Raw genomic sequence first — 25,659 nt, forward strand, 5'->3', positions numbered from 1 at the left:
TGCCGGAGCAGGGGTTGGTTTAGAAGACCTCCAAGGTTCCTTCCAGTTCTGTTATTCTATGTTTGATACTCCTTTATGGAGAAGGGCAAAAGTCTTGATTACATGACGATTTACAATTCTCTGTTGCTGAAACATGAGGTCACTTCTGACGTTGGGGGTTCCAAGTTTGAAACATCAGGATCATGAGATTTTACAATTAAGTGATTTCATGGATTTAAAGATTTTGAGCCTGTGGGTGGGGTCATCCATTGTATTAAATTCCAAACAAACATGCAGTACTAGGGCTTGGTAATCTATTTCACACCACATGCAAAGCTAACAGCTGGGTGTGCTGCAACACACTGAATTACAATCCCGTTTTAGCCTAATCTGGCCACACAATTAATCAAAATTGGCCACACGTTTACTCAAAATTGACCTAGTGTTTTAAGGTATTTCTTCTCCAAATCTGAATTGTTTTAACTAAAGAAAAAAAAAGTGAGGTAGCAGAGCACTCTCAATCCAGCTAGAGCGCATATGTACCAAAACACACAGCATGAATATAATCTTAAAATAGACTTCTAATTTACTTGGGAGTAAAATCCCTCTAAATTCAAGAGGTGTTTGTTCTCCCCAGAAAAATGTATTTAGGATGCCAACCCATATTGGGGTGAAAAAAAAACCCCTTTAAATGTATTTAAAATCTTTTCTTACATCACTTTGATTTTTTCCCCCCAGTCTAGTCAGTTTTTGTAGTTACACCCTGTAAAAAAACAAAACCCTTTATCTCCTGCATGGAAGAAAAAGGAAGTCCACCCACAGAAATGTATGGTGGTGTGTGCACGCCCACAGACACCCACACACAGTGGCAACGAAGGGCTTTGACTCCTTTTTTTATACGGAAGGGATTCTTCAGAGATCATGTCGCCCTGCAGAGTTTGCGGTTCATTAACCCTTTCAGGCTGCACAGTCCTTTCTTCCTGGCGGCACAATTGGCGCTGCTCGCAGCCCTATTCTTCAGATAAGCACAGTGTCCGTCTCCCTCCACTTCGAAGCTGCAAAGCAATAGAAAGTGGTTGGCATTTGTAATTTTCATTGATAGACGCAGGGCAAAATGTGATGTTTTCCTCTAAGGGTTTTTATCTCTTTGGAATGCATTCGTGCCTTTTGAAAATCCAGATGGCAAATTTTACTTTTAGCAAGCTTCTCTTTTAGGAGGTAGTTTACAAGGATCTGTTCTGTATCGAAGGGCACCCCCAAACCCAGTCCATGGACCGGCACTGGGCCACAGCATGCCAGAAACCAGGCCATGCACAATAGTGAAACCACATCTGTTGGATGCAGGCAACATACGAAACCACACCCGCTCCGGTCCACGGGGAAAACCTGTCTCTGCAGAACCGGTCCCTGGTTCCCAAAAGGTTTGAGGCAGGGGTGAAATCCAGCAGGTTCTGACAGGTTCTGGAGAACCAGTGGCAGAAATTTTGAGTAGTTCAGACAACTTGCAAATATTGCCTCTGGCTGGCTCCAGAGTAGGCTGAGAATGGAGATTTTGCAGTATCCTTCTCCTGCCACGCCCACCAAGCCACACCACGCCCACCAAGCCATGGCCACAGAACCGGTAGTAAAAAAATTTGAATTTCACCAAATTCAAATTCATTTTTCTTTCATTTCTCTCTCACTTTTTCTTTCTTTTTTCTTTTTTCCTTTCTTTATTTCTTCCTTTCTTTCTCTTTCTCTTTCTCTCTCTGTGTGAGTCTCTCTCTCTCTCTCTCTCTCTCTCTCTCTCTCTCTCTCTCTCTCTCTCTCTCTCTCTGTGTGTGTGTGTGTGTGTGTCTGTCAGTGGTGGGTTTCAAAAATTTTTAATCTCTTCTGTAGGTGTGGCCTGCTTTCCAGGTCCACTGGTGGAACCTCTTCTAACCAGTTCAGTAGATTTGACGAACCGGTTCTACCGAACTGGAGCGAACTGGTAGGAACCCACCTCTGCTCCAGATGCAGACTGAGACAGATCTTTTATAACGTCTAACCTCATGTGTTTATGCTTGCTGGTTACTATGCTCTTTCCTCTCATCCTCCCCCCACCCCCCCACATCTGCCTAAAGAGCCATATTTGTCATGATTTTTTTGGGAGACTTAATAGAAGCGATGGTCTTGAGCATCCAATGGAAGGAAGAACTTACAGGTTTTTGAATAGAGTCCCATCCGGCCATTTCCATTTGTCTTCAGAGCTTCTGTGGAGGCCAATCCAGTGGTCAATGGGCTCTCTGACATTCATGGCACCAATCTGTTCGTTTTTTTTTTAAGTTAAAAAGGGAAAGAAAAAAAACCCTATGGGTTTCAGAACATTTTGGAAATTGAGTTCTGCACTCCACAGAGGGACGTAAGTGCCTTTAGCATCATCACTCTTCACACATGTGTGTGTACATACACATAACAGAATAACAGGAGTCCTTCGAGATTGGGCGGCATATAAATGTGTCTAATAAATAAATAAATAAATAATAAATAAATAAATAACAGAGTTGGAAGGGATCCTGTTGGTCATCTAGTCCAACCCACCCAAACAGGAGACCCTGCCTACACCATTACTGACAGATGGCAGTCTAATCTCTTCTTGAAAGCTTCCAGTGTTGGAGCATTCACAACTTCTGTAGGCCAGTTGTTCCATTGATCAATTGTTCTGACTGTCAGGAAATTTCTCCTCAGTTCTAAGTTGCTTCTCTCCTTGATTAGTTTCCACCCATTGCTTCTTGTTCTACCCTAAGGTCCCTTGGAGAATAGTTTGACTTCCTCTTCTTTGTGGCAGCCCCTGAGCCTGAGATATCAGAACACTGCTATCATGTCACCTCTAGTCAATGGTGAAATTCAAATTTTTTTACTACCGGGGTGGGTGGTGGCATGGCTTGGTGGGCGTGGCAGGGGAAGCATACTGCAAAATCTCCATTCCTACCCCACTCTGGGGCCAGCCAGAGGTGGCATTTGCCGGTTCTCTGAACTACTCAAAATTTCCGCTACCGGTTCTCCAGAACCTGTCAGAACCTGCTGGATTTCACTCCCGTCTCTAGTCCTTCTTTTCATCAAACTAGACATACCCAATTCCAGCAACTGTTCTTCATATGTTTTAGGCTCCAGTCCCCCTAATCCTCTTTGTTGCTCTTCTCTGAACTCTTTCTAGAGTCTCCACATCTTTTCTACATTGTGGCGACCAAAACTGAATGCAGTATTCCAAGTGTGGCCTTACCAAGGCATTATAAAGTGGTATTAACACTTCACGTGATCTTGATTCTATCCCTCTGTTTATGCAGTTTAAGATTGCATTGGCTTTTTTGGCTGCCTAAGTGTAGGACTTTACTTTTCTCTGCATTGAATTTCATTCTATTAGATAGGGCCCAGTGTTCAAGTCTGTCAAGATCGATCTGGATCTTGAGCCTATCATCTAGGTAGGGTATTGGCTATTCCTGCCAACAAGTCTTATCACATGTTCACTTTGTGCAGAAAATCCAATATCTGGATTGTTTGAATTACACCATCTGCTTTTGGGCTACAGAGAATAAAGCCACATTTCAACACTGGAAAGAGATTTAAATCCCACAAGCATCCTGGAGATAGAATGGCAGGCTCGTATTTCATAAAACAGTGAACGAGTAGGCACTGGGCAGGACTGTTTGAGCACAACGGCAGACAACAATTTTGACAAGTTTCTTCTCTTACCAGTTTCTCTAGATCCTCCAAAGCAGCCAAGGTAGCCCCAAGGGAGAGACAGCGATTCTGAGTAGCATTCCAGCTTTCTTGGGTTTCCAAAACACGGTAGCAGTTCCCTTGGAACATGTGCCAGCCCATTGGGCAACAGGAAGTCATGGCAGCAGCAGAAGGCAACTGAGGTTTAGCTTCTGTAAATACAAATTCACGTGATTTAACAGATTATTACCCTCAGCCTTTTATTTAGGAACAGAGGCGGGGAACTATGGCCCCTTTATCACTTCCGGACTTCAACTCCCAGAATTCCTGAGCCAGCATGGAACTCAACTCCCCAGAATTCCTCAGCACGGCTGGCTCAGGAATTCTGGGAGTTGAAGTCCACAAGACATAAAAAGGCCATCATTTCCCACCCCTGATTTAGAAGGATGTTTCTCAACTTGGTGAATTTCTACAATAGGTGTATGAACTTCAGCTCCCAGAATTCACACGCCAGCTGATTTTTGGGTCTTCTGGGCCCACCAGAAGTCAGCAAACAGGCTGTTTTCAGCCTCCGGGTGGTAGGGAACACCATTTTTGCCCTCCCCAGACTCCTAGAAAGGCTCTGGAGCCTGGGGAGAGTAAAAAGCGGACCTTCAGGTCCAGCCAGAAGTCAGCAAACGGGCCATTTCCGGCCTCCGGGAGGGAGGCTGTTTTCACCCTCCTCAGGCTCCTAGAAAGAGTCTGGAGCCTGCGGAAGGTGAAAAACCGTGATATTGCGTGCCAAAAGTGGGGGGTGCACGTGGGGGAGGTGTGGCACACACATACACGGAGGAGGGTGCATAGAATTATGGGTGCAGGCAAGCGCCCCCCCCACTTTTGGCACATGATGGCAAAAAGGTTACCCATCTGTTGTGGTCCAGCAGGAGCCATTGGAGCTGCCGATGGACTCTGATAGCGAGGACCCCTATGAGTCGGCTATGGAAGATGTGGAGGACCCTGGGCAGGGTTCTGACTCAGAGCAGGGACCAGAGAAGCTGGTTGGCCACCAAGAGGCGCCTGAGGCATGGAGTAGTGGGGAAGATCAAAGAGAGTTTGTCCCTGATGCCAGGCAGAGGAGGTCGGAGAAACGGAGGCAGCAGTTATGGAGACAGACTCATAAGAGATAATCAAGCCCAGGTGGTTGTGGCTTGGCCCCTCCCAAGAGAGTATATACGAAGAGACTTTGGGAGGAGTCCTTTTGCAGGACACAACCGTTCCTACTAATCTGGAGAACTCCTTGCCTGGTCTGCCTTGTGTTCCCGTGTCTGTTGGAGTCTGGGTTGCTGCCAATGTCTTGCCAGTGAGTCGTGTCTGGGCTTTCAGCCAACAGGATTATAATTGTGAATAAAGAGTGGCAAACAGCTAAGCCTGTGTCTGCATTCATTACCAGACAGAAGGGGGCCAGAACACTCATCACTGCACTAAATCAATTTTTTAAAAAACTACAGTGGGTTAAACATAGAGTGTGATTTACATTTGGCTGTAAGCAAGGACAACCACCGAACAGTAAGACCAAAGAGGGTCAAATAAGCAGATTATTATCATAGCTCATTGCACAGTCAACCAAATATTTAGACTGGATTTGGTGCCTGTGTCCTCTCATCCCAAGGACAGGAGATAGGCAGACGTGGTTTGAAGGCATTTGAAGAGATTACAGATATTCTCATTGTTCCAAGTAAAGCTCCCTGCGATGGAGGTTTTGTCAATGCTGATGCTATTCAAGTGATGTTTTGGACTTCCAGGCAATATTAGTACTATATTTGCTTTCTTTTGCCACATTATTGTTATTCCTACAGGGAAATTAGGGAAACATATTTGCAGGTAGTCCTCGATTTACGACCACAATTCATCATCTTCTTTTAATGACCCCATAATCCCTTGAAGGGTGGAATCTGGGCAACTGAATGGAGCTAGCAGAGTGTTTTAATGGCTGGATGCCCTTCCTGTCGCCAATGTGAAGTTTTGTTCAGCAGATACATTCTCATTCTGCTCAGAGAGAAATATCTGCTTCTCCCTAGGATCGAACTCACAGCCTCCTGATTGCGAGGCGAGAGCTGAACCCTTAGGCCACTGCACCACCCCTGACTTACGGCCACAACTGAGCCCAAAATTTATGTTGTCAAGTGAAACATTGACAACATAAAGTGAATTTTGCTCCATTTTATTATCTTCCTTGCAACCGTTGTTAAGTGAATCACTGCAGTTGATGAGTTGGTAACCCGGTTGTTAAGTAAATCTGGTTTCCCTGTTGACTTTGCTTGTCAGAAGGTCCCAAAAGAAGATCGCATGACCTTGAGAAACAGCAACGTATGAACCAGTTGCCAAGGGCCTGAATTTTCATCACACGATCATGGGGATGCTACAAAGGTTGTAACTGTGGAAAATAGGTCACTTTTTTCAGTGCCGTTGTAACTTTGAATGGTCACTAAATGAACTCTTGTAAGTCGAGGACTGCCTGTGTTTGAACACCAACATCTCTGTATATTTTGGAAGCGTGCAACTATCCTTCCCCCAAAATGATCTCATTACCGGCGGGTGGGGGGGGGGAGCATATATCTTCAGAGCAAAAGACAATTTTTTGCAGCAAACTAAACTAACTGTCAGGCTGCAGTCATATTTCTTTTAGGATCTTTGGCCTGCCACACTCTCTCTTATTTTATTATGCTGTTTCATTAGTGGGGAATAGGGAGGGGGAATAGTAAGGAGCAGAATGTGTTGTTGTCATAATAAAACATTCCTTTCCAGAAGCCCAAGACCATCTTTTGTTTCCCTGCCTGACCAGAACTAGATGGGTGGAAATGCCAGCGTGGCAGAGGAAGATTGGACCATGTGATGAACTTGTGGGTGTGGGGGCAAGGTCTTGAACTTTCAACTAGGTGGAAAACCCAGGAAGCTTTCAGATTCGGGGTTTCCACAGTTTGTACCAACATGTCTCTCTTATTAAATTGGAACTTTGATAAAAGCTATGCCTTGAACTCTGATTTAATTTGGATGATATTTGGAACTCTGACACAAACAAACAAACAAATATGTCAAATTAAGATCCTGGGAAGCTAGCAATAGTAATTTGTATTTGGGACTCGAGTTTGCAAAAAATAATAGCAAATCAGTTCCTGCAAAATTTTCATACTGGTAGTATGATTAAAGTGGATTTTAAGACCACCTCCTTAATAGTATAATACTGGACAGTTTTATTTTGAACAGACAGTGTCTTAGCCTCCCTTTCATAACCTTATGTTTGACACAGATGTCAAATAAAGAGGCATGCCGGATAAATGGCTGCTGGATTGAGCAATCTGCCTGGACAGGAATCATTACAGTTGTCTTGCATTTTTTCCTTCCCAGTTACAAAAAAATATTTATTTCAACGAGAATTTGCTGCCAAAAAGCGGCCTCATACACTCACTCGGATATTCCCCAAACTGTGTGCAGAGTTCAGGGATTCACTGTTACAGGAGGGAAGTCACCCCTCCTAGAAGCATGAAATATTTTGAGAAACATTTAAAAAGGCAAAATATTATATTTCCCCTAAAGGAGAAATGGAATTCTTAAGGGAGACAGAAACTCAGGGCTGCCAGTTTGTTGCAGAAAAATCAAACCCAGAAAGCGCACAGAGATAACTGGTTCATTAACTTCTGTATATACGTAATAACAGATGAATAAATGTACAATACCAATAGCAGACTCTTTCAACATGGGAGAAGTTACAAACAGAACACAAGCAGGAAAGAACAGTTAGTATCATTTCAGAGTTCAGAGCAGACAGAGTAGTTTCAGTTTCGATTCTCAGCACAGATTCAGATCTGTTTAAGCTCCCATTGGATGATTTAGTTGCTATGCCTATTCATTGGCTGATCTTGTTACCATGTCTCTCCCAGTCATGAATATTCTAACAAGAGACTCAGCTCCCTGCCCCTAGCAGATATTCGATGCCCATTAAGAAAGACTGGGCCAGCCTAGCTACAAAAGAAAAGCTCCAGGGTGATGGGATTATCCTTCAGGGCAAAGCCACAATAGGAACTGCACAACAAGCCCCTGAATCATTGCATCAGCCCAGCATCAACCAAGCTTGACTCAGAAACCTATAAAAGGGGATCACATGACCCCCGAGATGCCACAATTGTCATAAATGTGAGTCAATTGCCAAGTAGTTGAATTTTTATCCCAAAATGACCACCGGGGGGGGGGGGGGGAAATGCTTCAATGGCCGTAAATGTGAAAAACGGTCATAAGCCACTTTTTCCAGTGCTACTGTAGGGCACTGTCCATGGGGTCTGAACCGAAGACATGGGTGCCTTGAACATTGGGCCTTCTTCTCATACTGATCTTGGATCCTTTTGTTAAGGGGTGAGGGATCCAGGACTGGGGTATTTACTTTCAAAGCCCTGGACTTATGATCGCTAAACTAATGGTTGTAAGTTGAGGACTACCTGTCTTAAATTATTCTAAAAAAGAATGAAACCTGGACAGATCAATGAGGAACCCGAGTGTGTCACTCACTTGTAAAGACGAAGATGGTGGTTGCCACGCCCACAATCTGAATGAGAAATAGTATGAGGATAATCCAGGTAATTGAGTTTTTGACCCTTGCGTTGGGTTGGCTGCCTACAAAGGGAAAGGTCAGGCGTCATTATAAGCTCATATGTCATTATAATTTATTTTTATTGCATTTCTAAAAAGACATTTCTTCCCAGAAAGCTTAGAAATGGTTTAGTGGATCCTGTATTATCTTGGCAACTGATAACACTCAGTTTCATGCCCCCTCAAAGCACCCATTACTGCAATTAAACATACCGTATTTTTCAGAGTATAAGACCTACCAAGATTTTGAAGAGGAAAATTTTTAAAAAAAGTTTTTGCACTCTGCAGACCTGCCAAAAATGACCCATTTTTCGTGAAAATGGGCCCACTTTTTTGTTAAAAAAGGCATATATAGCCTTTAGAAGGCTTGTAGAGTGCTCCTGGAGGCTGGGGGGCAAAAACGAGCAAAACACGCCCCATTTTTCACTCATTTTTGCCCTCCCCAGCCCTCAGGAGCACTCTGGAAGCCTCCTACAGGCTCTGCGTGGCCATTTTGGTGAAGTGGGCGGGGTTTCGGGAGGCAAAATAATGCTGTATTCAGTGCATAAGATGCACCCAGATTTTCACCCTCTTTTTTGAGGGAAAAGGGTGCGTCTCATACTCCGCAAAATACAGTAGGTATAATCAGAACGGCTGCCAGGTTTTCCTCCCTTTTTCTCCACTGTATTTAACATCCTGTTGAACAAACAGTTCTCAACAGCTCAAACATTTGCCTTCTGCTTCATTAATCTAACCTGAGTTGGTTTAATAAATAGGTTCTTCAAGGTGAGCTTTGGAATTGTATCTCTGCTAATTATTTCAGTTAGGTCATCCTTGAGATCCAGACCACACACCATAACTTCAAAGAGGCAGATAATTAAAGAGAAGCTTCTAAATCACTGGGGAAGCTTGTTTTGCTCCAGATGTGCCTAAAGTAAGATTCCCAGCATGTCTCGCCATGGCCTGGCTATCTGTGGCTGCCCAGAGATAATGGTGAGCATCTGGAATCTGCTTGTAAAAGGTGCCCCAGTCCGCCCCAGTGATGTGACACACCCTGTCATCATCATCATCTTCTTTTAACCACCCCACAATCCTTTGTGGGGTGGAGTTTGGGCAACTGAATTGAACTGAGTGTTTACTGGCTGGATGCCCTTCCTGTTGCCAATGCAGAGCTTTGTTCAGCAGCTATATTCTCACTGTGCACGTAGAGAAATATCTACCTCTACCTAGGATTGAACCCACAGCCTCCTGATTGTGAGGCGAGAGTTTCACCTCTAGGCCACGCGATGTGACACATCCAGTGCTCATAAAATATAATAGACACATAATAAAATATTATGTGTCTATGGAGATTTTCAATCATCCAGGTCATGGTTGCCCCAAAGGTGTTTTTGCTAAAAGGCTAGTGGGCTTTCTTTGTTTTTTTTTGGTTTAAAAACATTTCATTCCCACCCAAGAAGCTTCTTCAGTTCTAACTGGCCGGTGGGGAATGGAAAGATTTACTATATTGTTTGCAGTCATCTGGTTGTTAGCTTTCTGAGAGTCTTTGAAGCCATTTAGGGGGTGTTATTTGTATCCTCAGAGTCACCTGAATCAGAGTGCGTAAATGAGTGTGGAGCCTTCTTGGGACCCCTAAAAGGACATGGTTTCACACCTGTTTACACTTCTGATTCGGCCTAGATTAGTTCCCTTTCAAACTATACAAGTTCCTTGAATGGCAAGCAAATAAGGAGGAATATATTATGTATAAAGAACTTCTTGAAGGGCTTCTGTTAGCACCTGGATATGACCACATGGAACTACAGCATATACAATAATGGCAAATAGAGTAAAACAGAGGTCCCCAACCCCCCTGGTCTGTGGACCAGCGCTGGGCCATAGCATGCCAGAAACCGGGCCACACAAATAAATGAAGTCCCATCTGTGGGATACAGGCAGCATGCAAAACTACACTCCCTTTGGTCTGCGGAAAAATCTTTCTCCACGGAACAGGTTCCCGGGCCCCAAATGTTTGGGAGCCGTTGGCATAGAAATGTCATTTCTCAGTCTCATCAGCTTCAAGATATGTGGACTTCAACTCCCAGTATTCCCCATAACTGGCTAGGGAATTCTGGGCGTTGAAGTTCACACATCTTCAAGTTACTGAGGAAGAGCTCCAGAACCTTGGAGAGCTCCACCTCAGAAAGCTTGTTGGAATTTGTCACTCAATTGAGTCATTCAAGCTTCCATCAGCAATCAATCATGCTGATTGTCTAAGCGTGTATTCAGAAGAAAAACTCTTAGTTCAGGACCATCTTCCCTCTTGGCTGACTACCAGAGCAGCCTAGAACCTCCCGGGATCCAAACAGAGAAATCGCCTCCTTGCAATTCAGAGGAATATCCCGTCATGCCAAAGTGCCCTTTTACCTGCTTCCTTCTTTTCTTCCAAGATGAAGTCCACACACTGCTCAAGAGCTGCATCCTTTTTACCTTTGTTGTCATCTTCAATCCCAAAGGTTGCTCCTCCTTGGAAAAATAAACCACAATTAGATACCTATTCTACCTAAGGCAGTGATGGCGAACTAGGTGCCAAAAAGGTCATGCATAAATGTTGCTTGGCATATGCCCATTCGTTGGGGCCGCGCTCTGGAAAAGCCAAACTTTTGGGTTCTAGCACTCATGCGTGCCCGACAATCAGCTGGCCAGCGCACATGTGCAGGCTGGTTTTCGGTACTGCCGCACGTGTGAAGGGATCACACTCCGTAAAAGTCAAATTTCCAGGTTCTAGCACGCATGCCCGCCCAATAATCAGCTGGCCAACATACATGCACAGCCAGTGTTTGGGACTGCCATGTGCACGAAGGGATCATGCTCCAAAAAAGCCAAACTTCTGGGTTCTAGCACGCATGCCTGCCTGACGATCAGTTAGCCAGTGCGCATGCGCAGGTTGCTTTTTGGCACTTCCTCATGCATGAAGGACAGCTGATTATTAGGCATGCATGCACGCCAAAAACTCGGAAGATGAATGGGCAAGGCTGGCACATGCCGGCCGACATGGCTTCATAGGTTGGCCATCATGGAACTAAGGCAACAGGGAGCTTCTCTCCAATTGACTCTTGCAAATTCTATCGCAGTGCCATAGGTAAGAGATTAATTGGGAAGTAGGGAAATTCTTCTTACAGGCAGCACTCAACCTATTTCTTTGAAACAGGTAGTCCTCGACTTATCACTATTTGGTTAGTGACTTCTCAAAGTTACAATGGCACCAGAAAAAGTGACTTACAAACATTTTTCACCCTTACCTTTTTCTGTGAAGTCTGCTGAGTTCATGTTTGAAAATTCTACAATGGAAGCCCCGGTTGGCTGGGATTTTGGAAAACCCTGTCTCCCCCTAGGGAGAGAGGAAATTCAGGAGATAAAGGATATATGCAATGGAAGAAGATCAAAATAATAATAATAATAATTCTTTATTGTCAGTGCACAACTTATGTACAATGAGATTGGTTGAGCTCCCTCAGGGCACTCCACAACACAATACAACTCACAGTGAAGACAAAGAAAAAAGAAAAAAAGTGTCCCTAACCCAATAAATCATATTAACAGACACCCAGTCCCATTTACACCAGTGTGAACACGTTACATGTTGCGCCGGCCCTGCAAGTCCATCATACTAGTTATGATGATAGTTATGATGTTACTTCACATCCAAGAGTCTGACAGCCCATGGATAGAAACCGTTCTTCAGCCTGTTTGTGTGGCTGGCTATGCTTCTATATCTCCTTCCCATTTGTCTGAAGTGGTGTAGGGTTTCCTGCCTGAGCAGGGGGTTGGACTAGAAGACCTCCAAGGTCCCTTCCAACTCTGTTATTCTATATTCTATTCTATTCTATTCTATTCAGTAGGAGGGTAAAGAAGGGCTGACCAGGCAGAATTGAATCAGTAGATGACAGGTGCATATGAACTGACATGAACATTTGAGGATGTTTTTATGTACCTCTTGACAACTTTTAAAAGATATTTTTATCAAGGATTTTGTAAATGCTAATTTTTTAGGACTTACAATGAGTTGATAAACTATATATGAACACTTCTTCCTTCTGTATCAGTACTTCTAGAAATTCCCAACATTGTCAAGTTAAGGGGAAAAAAGCGTCATTAACACAACTTTTGGAAAACAAAAGTATTTATAAAATTGAACAAGCATTCCATATATTTGCTTTTCAGAGGTGTAAGTCTTGGTGCATATAGTAATGTTTTTACTATGGGTGTTAGAGATCTTTTGCCATTTTCCCCCTAGAGCAATAATCTGTGGTGCTTTTGTAATTAAGAATTAAGTGTTTTTAATGAAACATGTATACATTTGGCTACCTGTTGCCCATTATGGGACCCTTTTCATTTAAAAAAAATAACAAAGTCTCAGTGCTAACAAATGTGGTTCATTATCTTTCTAAATCAGAGGTATGCCTTGTAATGCTTGTCAGAAAAATATTAAGCACACTTGTTTAGAAATTTGGTTACAACTGTTATTTCAAAATCAAGATTATAGCTCATAGAAAATAGTGGGGCTTACAACATAATACTAAAAATTGATTGACTTTACGGTTAGGAACGGATAAGAATAATAGTCACAATTCATATATTTTAAGCAAACTAGCCGAGTTTTAAGAGGCAGCCACCCCTTTTGCAGAGCTATTTGCCAAATATACCAGAACACCCAAAGCCTGAATGCAAAACTAGAGTCTTTAAGGAGCTCTGATGAGCGATCTTACACACCTGGATGGTTCACACATCTTGAAGGCCTTACACTTTGTACAGACAAATGTAAATTGCCCATGGATTATGTAACAAATTATTTTTTCAGCACTGTTTTGTGCTACAGTATTGTAAGTGGAAATTAGTTTATGCTTTCTTGAAAGAACATTTTCACTTTTGTATCTCCTCCTCTTAACTGTCTCCCAATTCATATACATATATATATGACTATGAAAACTGCAGTTTGTCTCAGCTTAACCTTTAGTATTTTCTGTTGCTTTTTTGCATTTACTTAATTTTTTATATTAAAATGGAGATTTAAAACACTGGGATGGTCTTCTGAAGCAATGATGTAAAAATACATTTGAAGGAGTCTATAATTGTAATGATGTTAAAATAGGAATTTTTTTCCTAACTCATATTAACACTGCTTTAGCCTCTTGTAAGCATCTTGTCATTTCTCTCTTCTTTTGGACTGAAATTTAAGTACTTTTATTTTCTGAGGGTTTGGAAATTTTTTCTTCATGACACCTTTATTGCTGCACTTGTGGCCATAATGTTTGGAGTTATATGCATGTTTCAATCAATAAAGTAATCATCATCCCCCCCCCCAAAAAAGAAGGGCTGACCAGGGTGTGAGTCATCCCTGAGGATTTTCCTCACTCTTCTAAGGCAGCGAGCCCTAGCAAACATTTGCCTTTTCCCATGATAGACTGTAGACTAGAACATAATGCAAGTTTTCGAATAAACTGTATTCACAAAAGGTAGCATTAGAAATACAAGTGGTCCTCGACTTACACCAGTTCACTTAGTGACCATTCAAAGTTACGATGGCACTGAAAAATTTGACTTACGGGTATTTTTCACACGCACGGCCTTTGTAGCATCCCCAGTTGTCAAATTCAGATGCTTGGCAACTGGTTCATACATGACCCTTGCTGTGTCCCAAGGTCACCTGGTCCCCCTTTTGCGACCTTCTGACAAGCGAAATCAAAGAGGAAGCCAGATTCGCATAACAACCATGTTGCTAACTTATCAACTGCAGTGATTCACTTAACAAGAGTGGCAAGAAAAGTTGTAAAATGGGGCAAAGCTCACTCTTAACAAACATCTCACTCAGCAACAGAAATGTTAAGCTCAATTGCGGACATAAGTCGAGGACTATTTGCATTATCTAAAACAGCCTGTCAGTAACATGGCAATCAGGCACTCTAAGTAAATAATCTCCTTATTAATACAGCAGCATCAAGAAATTTTTAAAAAGTATCAAAAGGGCTTTCTTGATTGAGTTTAGGTCCTAGTTATTTCAGACTTCAGTGTCCCAAAGGTGCTTTTTCAGGAGGCAACTGGACTTTCTTGTTTTTCCTTTGAAGATGTTTCACTTCCCATGCAAGAAGCTTCTTTAGCTCTGACAGGTTAGTGGGGAATGGAAGGATTTATACTCCTTGCAGACAGCTGGGTCACCTGAATAATGCTGTGGTTCCAGGATGCAAATGTCCAGCTGTCTGCAAGGAATATAAATCCTTCTGTTCCCCACCATCCAGTCAGAGCTGAAGAAGAGTGCAGAGAAGAACAAGAAAGAGGATTAGGGGACTGGAGGCTAAACATATGAAGAACAGTTGCAGGAACTGGGTATGTCTAATTTAATGAAAAGAAGGACTAGGGTGTGGCAGAAATGAGACCAGACTAGCTCTTTGTCAAAGGGAAAGGTTTATTGCACAAGATTCAGCAGCAATAGATCAAGCAAAATCTGAACCCCAAAAGGGCTGTTATTTACAGACTTTTATGCTATTTAGCTAGAATATCGATCAACACAAAGTACACTGTCTTCCTGTGTCACGTAGGCCTCGTACACATTCTCCCCTACTGTGAAAGGACATTCATTCAACTTATTCAATTGCCCCCAATAGGGAATATTTGTACCAATATCCTGGTTCCTTTGTTTTAGCTTGGTGAAGCAGACAAATTAATCCTTGCCCTGTTCCACATGGTCAAGAAACTTTAATATCCAGCTTTATTTATCTAGTTGTCAACTTAAGAGAAGGGGAGACATGATAGCAGTCTTCCAATATCTGAGGGATTGCTCCAAAGAAGAGGGAGTCAAGCTATTGTTCAAAGTATCTGAGGGCAGGACAAGAAGAGTGGAAACTAATCAAGGAGAGAAGCAACCTAGAACTGAGGAGAAATTTCCTAACAGTTAGCACAATTAATCAGTGGAGAGCTTGCCTCCAGAAGTTGTGAATCCTCCAACACTGGATGTTTTTAAGAAGAGGTTGGATAACCATTTGTCTGAAGTGGTGTAGGGTTTCCTGCCTAAGCAGGAAGTTGGACTAGAAGACCTCCAAAGTACCTTCAAACTCTGCTATTCTAAGCTTCTTGGATAAGAAGAGAAATGTCTTCAAAGAAAAAACAAGGAAGTCCAGTTGCCTCCTGAAAAAGCACCTTTGGGACAACCATGACCTGGATGACTGGGAATCTCTACAGACTTTCAGACTTCAGATCCATACTGTTTCCTTGATAACAACACAGAAGTGGATTGATTACTACCCTTCATCCTAAGAAGGTTTTTTTTTTCCATCAACTTCCCAAATTCATTCAGACTTCTCATTTGGATACTAAGCAGATCTGACTCTATCTGGCTTCCCAAGTCAGAAGCAGTTGGCCCCAAAAATGTCACAGGCTGGGAACTCTTAGCTCTAGAGATGGAAAGTGACACCATAACAGAGGCAGGCTGGTTTTGTTGGACCTGGAGTGAGGTAAGATCTAGGAGCTGTCATTGGCTGGAACCAATGAGATACATCGTTTTGCTGCAGGTCAAGATTTGACAGTCTCAAAGGGTGAAACAAACTTCGAGATGGGTGGCATATAAGTCAAACAAACATATTGGTTCATCAGCAGGAAACACTTACCCATTCAAGACATTTCCAGTAGCCTAGACAAAAAAGACGGAGATAAAGTATTACGGGATGCCTTGAATTTTTCCTTTGCAAAAAAGTTCAATAGGAGGCAATTGTCACCATATTAATAGATACGTCAGCCAGTTTGATCTAGTGGTGACTAAGGCATCAAGGCCAGTCCTCCTTTAAGCATGGAAAACTAGTTGGATGATTTTCGGCTCACTCACTCTCTCAGCCCAGGCCCCTTCACAGAGGTGTTGTTGTGGGGAAAATAGAAGGAATGTCAGGTATGTTCTCCACCTTGAGTTACTTATAAAATTAATAAAGGTAGAATAGAAATAAAAAATAAAAAATATATAATATTTTTTTTAATCCTGGACTTTGGATACAGAATGATACAATACTGTACCATATTATATATTATGTTAATGTATGGTATGGTATGGTATGGCATGGCATGGCATGGCATGGTAAGGTATGGTAAGGTATGGTAAGGTATGGTATGGCATGGCATGGCATGGCAAGGTATGGTATGGTATGGTATAAAAAGGTAAAGGTTCCTCTCACACATATCTGCTAGTCATTCCTGACTCTAGGGGATGGTATTCATCTCCATTTCAAAGCCGAAGAGCCATCACTGTCCAAAGACGTCTCTGTGGTCATGTGGCTGGCATGACTAAACACCAAAGGTGCACAGAACGCTGTTACCTTCCACCAAAGATGGTTCCTATTTTCCTACTTGCATCTTTACATGCTTTCGAACTGCTAGGTTGGCAGAAGCTGGGACAATTAACGGGAGCTCACTCTGTTACGCGGTGCTAGTGATTCAAACCACCAAACTGCCGACCTTTCAATCAACAAGCTCAGCTCCTTAGCCACTGAGCCACTGCATCCCTCAGAAGGGATGGGATGGGATGACATTATTGTATTGTATTGTATTGTATTGTATTGTATTGTATTGCATTGCATTGCATTGCATTGCATTGCATTGCATTGCATTGCATTGCATTGCATTGCATTGCACTGCACTGCACTGCACCGCACCGCCCCCGCACTGCACTACAACCATATTTTGGGGTGAGAAGAACTTTAGCGCAAAATTTCTTTGGTGCAGAAAATTTTAAATCCCTCATTTCCCATGCTAATTTTAAGTCAAATATTTCTGCAGTTGCTGTGGCTGGAAGATACTTCATTTAATCTTTTGACAATTTGATATCCATCTTTCCTATTTTTCAGTCCCAGATGAGAGTGATATCTAACAGCCGGGGAGAAAAATAATTACAATTACCATGATGGGTATGTATCGCATTTTTGCTCCAGCAAATATTTTTTAATCAGAGTCAGTTTGTTATGACAAAGCCAGTGAAAGTGAACTGACTCATGGCTAGACTACTCTAATGAATGTCATGGGGAGCTGCCCTTGGAGAACTGTTTGGAGGCTGGTGCAGATGACGATTTACTATTAATCAGCAAAAGGTTTCAAGAGGGATGATTTTCTCTTGGGGTATTTAGGGGATGGTTCCCTATTGTCTTAGATACATTGTCTTGGAGGATTATGCTGGTTTACCTGATTTTCTGGTTGATTCCTGGAAATGACAGTGTGCCCTGCATGATCCCAGGATTTTTTGCAGAGTGGACAAAGGGGAATTTGATCCTCCAAGCAGAAAAGGCTTAAGTCTTCTTTATGTATCATGCACACATTTTGAGTTGCACACCAATTTGTTTCAACTACGGTTGCCGGTCGGATGGCTTCTTTCATTTTCCCCAGAAGTTCTCTGGGCCCCCTGTTTGTTTTTCAATGAATCTCCTTTACAACTTGAGCAAGGTGTTTTATCTTCTACTGCATCCTCCAAGGATTGGCTGGGGAATGTTTGAGAAGATGGAGTGGTGGTTGGAGGTTGACAGTTGGTCAAAGCGATCAAACAAACTGTTTGCCCTGTTGAACGGCTTGAAGATGTGATCCTATCTCCTGGTTCCCTAAGGAAGAAAACAGAAGAAATATGGACTCCTCCAAGTAAAGTTATAATGCATTCATAATACCTTGTAAAATTAGAATGCTTGTGGCTTAGGCCCTTTTTGTGTTATTTTTCATGCGATGTGGGTAACTATGGCAACTTTATGACCTGTGGACTTCCACTCCCAGAATTCCTGAGCCAGCATGGCTGCTCAGGAATTCTGGGGGGTTGAAGTCCACACAGGTTATAAATTTGCCATAATTGCACATCCCTGTTCCAATGTCATATTATCAGAGGTGGGTTGCTGCTGGTTCAGCCCGATTCAGTCGAACCGGTAGTGCCCCAGAACAGCTGAGAGTGAACTGATACGGTGGCTCTTTTGGCCCACCTGATTATACCTGTTTTTATGGCAAAAGGCATGTAGTGCCTGCGCAAGGCCTGATAATCCACTGGTTGTTGCAGGGGTGGTGGATTGCGCATGCGTGCACAGCACAAGTCAGGCATGCACACAAATGGAACCTATGCACACGAGATCAGTGAACCAGTAGTGCAGGTAAGGGAAACCCACAACTGCATATTATAGATCTAACCAACATCTGTTTTTTCTCAGAAGCCATCTGGAGTGATTTTTGCTGCTTAGGGTAACAATCGCACTATAAAACAATTATTTCTTTATTACCTTCTGAGAGGAGGCTTCGCAGCATCCAAAGAACAACAACTAGATACTGTAATAGCTTTATACCATATAAAATCAACCTTGTTAAGACTCTTTTTTCAGTTATGTATTCAAAATGGAACATGGTTTGTGTGTGTAAATAAATCGGTAGATAGATAAACAGATATAGATATAGATATACATACATACATATGTACAAACATATGTACATACATACATACACATATAAATAATAATCTATTTTGAATACACACACACACACACACACACACACACACACACACACACACATATATATATATATATATATATGTCTATATATGTCTATCTATCTATCTACAATAGAATAGAATAGAATAGAATAGAATAGAATAGAAGAGTTGGAAGGGACCTTGGAGGTCTTCTAGTCCAACCCACTGCTTAGGCAGGAAACCCTACACCACTTCAGACAAATGGTTATCCAACATCTTCTTAAAGACTTCCAGTGTTGGAGCATTCACAACTTCTGGAGGCAAATTGTTCCACTGATTAATTGTTCTAACTTGTCAGAAAATTTCTCCTTAGTTCTAGGTTGCTTCTCTCCTTGATTAGTTTCCACCCATTGCTTCTTGTCCTACCCTCAGGTGCCCTTGGAGAATAGTTTGACTCCCTTTTCTTTGTGGGAGCCCCTGGGATATTGGAGTGCGCACACACACACACACACACACACACTTTTGACACCACACATCAATGTTTCATTTTTTAATCTGTGCCAGTGTGTTCTCAAAAAAAAGTGATAATAAAGGTCATTTTATCTCATTTCTTGTCAGAACTTTCATAATAATAGAAGTTCTTATTTCCTACTTGATTCAATATATATACACACACACACAAATATAACAAAGGCAACAGTAAAAACATTGGGTTTCTGTCGTGATGGACTCTTGTGATGTATGTATGTATGTATATATATATGTGTGTGTGTGTGTGTGTGTGTGTGTGTGTGTATATATATATATATATATATATATATATATATATATATATATATATATATATTCACACACAGAGAGAGTGAGACAGACAGACAGACAGAACATTCTTCTTTATTAAAACGGTGACAACAAGAACCATAAGTGCTCCATGAAAGTAAAATGGAAAGATAATATCTAAAATAGTGATTAGCATGTTCAAATACCACATGACAGTTTCCACCTTCTAATATCACATACTCTGCTAGAGAGAAACTCCCTGAGAATGGGCTCCAGCATGAGTCCAAAAGCTCGGAAGACAACATTATCCTGGGGACAGGTATATTTGCCTTCATTCCTTACGTTTATGTGTAAGTCTTAACCCTTAAAATACAATACAATCCACACCAAAAATCTTACCCGTATAGTCAACGATCTGAGATGAATAGTATAGTTCCAGTGTTAATCTTGTGCATGGGTGTATATGTATGTATTTTTTTTACTTTACTTGTGGTTACGCAGCTTTCTACTAGATGCTAACAAGGTCTGCAAAGAAAGATAAACCACGGAAAAGATCTGCAAGAGATTTAACTACATGCCTGCCCCAAAACCTTTCAGTGGGTTTTGCACATAGAGCTTCTGGCTCAACTGTTAACAAGAATCTCTCCCTGCTTATCTTTCAATAACCACATGCCTAAATTATGGTTATACTCTTAGCTATTACTTATCGGCAGGTTCCATAGGAGGTGCTGATAATATACAAGAATGTGTTCCAGCTAATTGCACTACCAGTCTCTCTTTCCTACAATGCTAGCATTTAACAATAGCTGACATAATTGTCTTCTGCCAGAATATCCTAACAACTGAAGTCTGAACAGCTGAGGTGGTGCAGTGGTTAGGGTGCAGTACTGCAGGCCACTTCAGCTGACTGTGATCTGCAGTTCAGCGGTTCAAATCTCACCGGCTCAAGGTCGACTCAGCCTTCCATCCTTCCGAGGTGGGTGAAATGAGGACCCAGACTGTGGGGGCAAGTTGCTGACTCGATTTGCTAAAAAAATTGTAAACTGCTTAAAGAGGGCTGAAAGCCCTATGAAGCGGTATATATACTATATATATATAGTGTTATATTTGTGCTGATAAATAAATAAATAAAGGGAGACTAGTATAGATCTATTTCAAGCTATTTAGCTCTCATCAGCTAGCCATACCCTTACTGGGATTCGAACCTGTGCTATATTACATCTTAGGCAAACGTCTTAGCCATTAAGCAGGTTCGAATCCCAGTAAGGGTATGGCTAGCTGATGAGAGCTAAATAGCTTGAAATAGATCTATACTAGTCTCTCTTTATTTATTTATCAGCACAAATATAACACAAAATGTGTAACAAAGGCAACAGTAAAAACATTGGGTTTCTGTCGTGATGGACTCTTGTGACGAGCCGATTGACAGATAATGGAAGCTGTTAGCTTCCTCCCATAATTGGGGCTTACCAGGGGTTGTGACACTAAATATATATATATAACTCCTCGCTTCTCAGAGTCCAGAAAGCAACTGTTTGTGGTTTGCTTTGCTCTGATTTTGCTGCTTCTCCTTGGTCTCTCAGCTTTGCAAAAATGACTCCCCAAAAGTTTGAGAATTGTCTCTCTCTTCTGGATTCCACAAATGCCAGAGGATATGTGGATCCTTCTAAAACAAACAAACAAACAAACACAAAACACCAGTTCAGCTCTCAAGAACATTTTCCCCAACATTAGGGCTCAGTTAAGAAAGACCATGAACTCATCCATACAGATAATAGCACTTAGCAATAGCACTTAGACTTATATACCGCTTCACACTGCTTCAAAGCCCTCTCTAAGCATTTTACAGAATCAGCATAATAGCCCTCAACAATCTGGGGTCTCGTTTTTACCGGCCTTGGAGGAATGGAAGGCTGAGTGAACCTTGAGCCTGGTGAGGTTCGAACTGCCAAACTGCAACTGACAGGCAGCAGAAGTAGCCTGCAGTACTGCACTCTAACCGTTGCGCCACCTCGGCTTTTTAATTCTTGATCGATGACTGTAATGAAGCTTGCCCATTACAGTCATAATTTGTAATGGTGGTCAAACAGGTCACTCAGATGATTGACCTGGTTTTATTATCTTTTTTTGTGTGGGGGTGTGTGATGCTCATAAAATGAACATCATGGTTGGAAAGAGAATCCATTGCTTGCTGTAGACTGGTTTTGCTGAAAACTATTTCAGTAAATTGTTTCAACTTCTACCCTCAAAACGATGCTATTGGGCACTGCACCGCAGAACAACTAGGCACAAGGACAGTTTTCACCCGAATGGCATCATTCTACTAAACAACTAATTCCCACAACACTGTCAAACTATCTATTAAGACTGTATTACTATTATTCTTCTCATCCTACCTCCTTTCTACTTATGACTATGACTTTGTTGCTTTTGCATTTATGATTTATATTGTTTTATTTAGTTTCCTAGTATGAGTCGATTGCTTATTTAGTATCCTATGACTATCACTAAGAGTTGTATCTTATGTTTTTTGATGAATGCATTTTTATGTACACTGAAAGCATATGCACCAAAGACAAATCCCTTGTGTGTCCAATCACACGTGGCCAATAAAGAATACTATTCTATTCTATTCTATTCTATTCTATTCTATTCCATTCCATTCCATTCTAAATGCCCATTTTCAGTGAAACCATTGTGACTGCAAGGGTGGTAGTGGCAGCCATTGGAACTGCAAATCCAAGTCATGTAGCTTTCCCCAGGATCCGTCACAACTTTGAAGGTTTGCTAAGCGACTGGTCATAAGCGGAGGAATTACCTGTACTAAACAAATGGGAAGTAGGAGATAGCTGGCTAGTAACCATTATCAGCAGCCCCCTTCAAAATGAGGTCCTGGTTATAACAGGTACAGGTAAGTACAGTAGATGGAAATGCAACTCCACAACATAAGCCCTGTCCTTTTTGTGCATGTGTTTACTTTGTTGCATGCACAAAAGAGTGAGACTTCTGTTGTGACGCCATGCCAGCCATCTTGTAGAATAGAATAACAGAGTTGGAAGGGACCTTGGAGGTCTTCTAGTCCAACCCCCTGCCTAGACAGGAATTTGAATTGAATTTGAATTTGTGTTTATTTGTATGCCGCCCTTTTCCCTGGGGGGACTCAGGGCGGCTCACAATCAAAGGAAGGGGGGAAACAGACTTTTACATATAGACAGTACATGATTAAAACGCAACATTCATACCATTCGGGTGGGTTACAATCTTTAGCCCCAGGCCTGACGGGATAGCCAGATTCTAAGGGCTGTGCGGAAGGACTGGTGGGTGGTGAGGGTACGAAGCTCCACGGGGAGATCGTTCCATTGGGTCGGAGCTACCATCGAGAAGGCTCTCCTCCGCGTGGTGGCCAGTCGGCATTGGCCAGCGGATGGAACTCGGAGGAGGCCTAAACGATGAGATCTAATGGGTCGTGTGGAGGTGATCGGCAGTAGGCGGTCTCTCAAGTACCCAGATCCACTACCATGAAGGGCTTTATAGGTGGCAAGTAGCACCTTGAAGCGTATCCGGAGAACGACAGGTAGCCAGCGCAGCTTGCGGAGGATAGGTGTTACGTGGGTGAAGTGAGGTACACCCACAATCACTCGCGCGGCTGCATTCTGGACTAGCTGAAGTCGCCGAATACTCCTCAAGGGCAGCCCCATGTAGAGCACATTGCAGTACTCCAGCCTAGAGGTTACAAGGGCACGAGGAAACCCTATACCATTTCAGACAAGTGACTGTCCAACATCTTCTTAAAGACTTCCAGTGTTGGAGCACTCACAACTTCTGTATCTTTAGCCTGTCTTCTGGAGCGTTGGCTATTCCTGCCAGTTTGGTATCATCTGAAAATTTGATGAGTTCCCCATTTATCCCCTCGTCCAAATCATTGATGAAGACGTTGAAGAGTACTGGGCCTAAAACTGTAAATGCTGACTTCCATGGATGCCTCTGAGTGGAAGAACAAGCAGGCCCATAAACCAAGAAATGTAATCTATGCATGGATTCAATTCATGCATTACATGATGTCACCATTTTCTTAATCCTGATTTGTTCAATAAGCCACAAGAACCGAGTTTGAACCGCACACTGAGTCAAAATCTAATGAACCAGTGTCATGGGCAAACCCCCCAGTCAGTTGTAGCATAATACAAAGTCCTTTTCTCCTAATTGAGGCAAAAGAAAATTATTCTAGTAAGGGAGAATATTTGTAGCTCAGGGTTGAAATGAGAAGTTCTTGGTGCTCTCTGAGCTTGGTTGTTTTCTTGCAGATGTTTCCTTACCTAGTGAAACTAGTAATGGCCTAGTGAAACTAATAAGGAAACTTCTAGGTGTAGACCTAGTAATAAAACTTGCTAGATGATGTTACCTAGTTTGGGTAATGAAACATTTGCAAAAAAACAACCAAGCTCAGAAAACATTAAGAAAAAATATTATTTCATATTTTACACCATTATCACACCATCTTCTCTAGCTAAGCTTTTTATAAAGATCGTTTATAATTTCTCCTCCCAAACAGTGACGTGCGGTGAGGTTTATGGCTGGTGAGGCAGCCATTGTTTCCTTTCAAGAGCTGTATATTGCATGATTTGTTTAATCATGATTTGCTAAACATAATTGCATGCTAATTGAAGCCATGGCTTACAGACTACAATGGCTGTTTTTCTAGCATACCCTACATGATAAAGAAGCAAATCAAAATTTGGTTTTAAACTTTCTATACTCCCATCTGCTAAACTGTAGGAGTTCTTTGGCTTCTCTCAAGTGCTGTGAACTTAATTGTATCCAAAGACAATTGTCCTGACCTAAATGATCCTAAATGTAGGATCTTAAATGATCCTATAGCTGAGAGCCCAGAGCTACACTTCACTCTATATTGGAAAGAGAGAGACTAAAACAGAAAAGTTATATAATATCACAAAGGCAAAAATGTTGAGTGTGACATCATTATTTTGCTTGGGCACATAGCCTATTGGAAAACCAATATCTCTATAATAAAGTAATAAAGGAGTGTTTGTAAAACTGAATTTATGACCATAACTTTGGGCTCTGCAGTTCATTAATTGGAATCCAATGTATATTACATAACCAATTAGCTCAATTTATAGAACAAACATTTTATAGATCTACCACCCCCCAAAAATGGACTCAAATGCAATTTTTTTAAAAGAATCATTTCTTTGCTCTGCCCACTTCTGTTGGAGCAATATTCCAAAATATTCCTTTTGCGATGTAACAAATTTATACAGACTCTCAAATGTTCCAAATCTTTCAGCTACCTGTTATTGTGGCAACATCACTCCAATGTAGAATTGAGTAGACAACAGAATTGTGTCCTTTTTATGAAAGAGATGTATCTACAGGAGTTGGATTACTTAAAACCTCTCATGACAGAGAAGATATTAGCACTAAGGACGTTCTGATTTCTTGTTTTATCTCTTAGCCCCAACACCATCTCATCACCATTAAACCCCTTCTCTAATTATACATTTTTGACAAGAATCAAAGATCATATCTCAAGAACCTCTGATGCAAATTCTTCCTGACATTTCTGACTTTAATCTCACTTTAGATCTCCTATTTGCCTGAGTTTTTTTGCTCTCCTTACCTCAGGCTTTCCTATTCTTCAAACCAAGGCAGTGTAGTCCGTTCTGATACTCCCAAAGAAATTAAGTGACTAAATGAAATCGGAGCCGTTCAACTATTTTGGGGAGGGAGCTGAGAGCAAGAAGGTTCATGACAGTTAATAAAATCTAAATGGGTGGTTTGGTCAAGATAGGAAGACATTAAATAACTGGGAGGGATGTCAACATGAAGAGGGCAAAGGGCTATTTGGAGTGACAGGAACAAGTGACATCAAAATCACCCAGGGATGCAAAAGGAGGGTTATTTTAAAGGGAACAAGCTCAGGTCCCAGGTTATGAAAACCTCATAAATTAACTTTGGTGCTTCTAAAATTATAAACTATGTTCCTCAGAGTAAGAATAATCCCGCCATATAGGGATACATCACAAGGTTCTGCTAATCAATACTATAGAATAGAATAAAATAGAATAGAATAACAGAATTGGAAGGGACCTTGGAGGTCTTCTAGTCCAACCCGCTGCTTAGGCAGGAAACCCTACACCACTTCAGACAAA

At 41.8% G+C, this 25,659-nt stretch overlaps 2 protein-coding genes across 4 annotated transcripts in view; one reads left to right on the forward strand and one right to left on the reverse strand.

Annotated features, from left to right (window-relative positions):
* On the reverse strand, positions 1–25,193 carry LOC116503312 (C-type lectin domain family 2 member D-like). Of its 3 annotated transcripts, none has more exons than XM_032209640.1 (9): positions 25,128–25,193; positions 17,452–17,861; positions 15,897–15,919; positions 11,538–11,626; positions 10,663–10,761; positions 8,197–8,301; positions 3,691–3,869; positions 2,160–2,263; positions 1–1,034 (listed from the first exon to the last, which is right to left on the reverse strand). In XM_032209640.1, the coding sequence occupies exons 2-9, from the start codon at positions 17,641–17,643 to the stop codon at positions 899–901; spliced, it is 927 nt and encodes a 308-aa protein (XP_032065531.1). In that variant the 5' UTR covers positions 17,644–17,861; positions 25,128–25,193; the 3' UTR covers positions 1–898. The 3 variants fall into 3 exon arrangements, with proteins under 3 accessions (XP_032065531.1, XP_032065530.1, XP_032065532.1); XM_032209639.1 differs by lacking the exon at positions 25,128–25,193 and adding an exon at positions 19,886–19,952; XM_032209641.1 differs by lacking the exons at positions 2,160–2,263; positions 25,128–25,193 and adding an exon at positions 19,886–19,952 and having other exon boundaries at positions 898–1,034.
* Positions 1–25,659, forward strand: part of LOC116503304 (zinc-binding protein A33-like) — a 902,198-nt gene that overhangs the window by 796,781 nt on the left and 79,758 nt on the right. The gene's annotated exons all lie outside the window — the stretch shown is intronic.

The sequence above is a fragment of the Thamnophis elegans genome, chromosome 2 (genome assembly GCF_009769535.1).
Source record: "Thamnophis elegans isolate rThaEle1 chromosome 2, rThaEle1.pri, whole genome shotgun sequence".
In the NCBI taxonomy this organism is placed as follows: domain Eukaryota; kingdom Metazoa; phylum Chordata; class Lepidosauria; order Squamata; family Colubridae; genus Thamnophis; species Thamnophis elegans.

Bases quoted from the DNA above. Each gene is read 5' to 3' on its own strand.
- LOC116503312 (XM_032209640.1), bottom strand. From the start codon at position 17,643: ATGAAAGAAGCCATCCGACCGGCAACCGTAGTTGAAACAAATTGGTGT. The intron at 15,920-17,451 runs GTAAACCAGCAT...TTTTTTGTCTAG, and splicing joins GGAATCAACCAGAAAATCAG to GCTACTGGAAATGTCTTGAA. The intron at 2,264-3,690 runs GTAAGAGAAGAA...AAAAACGAACAG, and splicing joins TGGAGGATCTAGAGAAACTG to ATTGGTGCCATGAATGTCAG.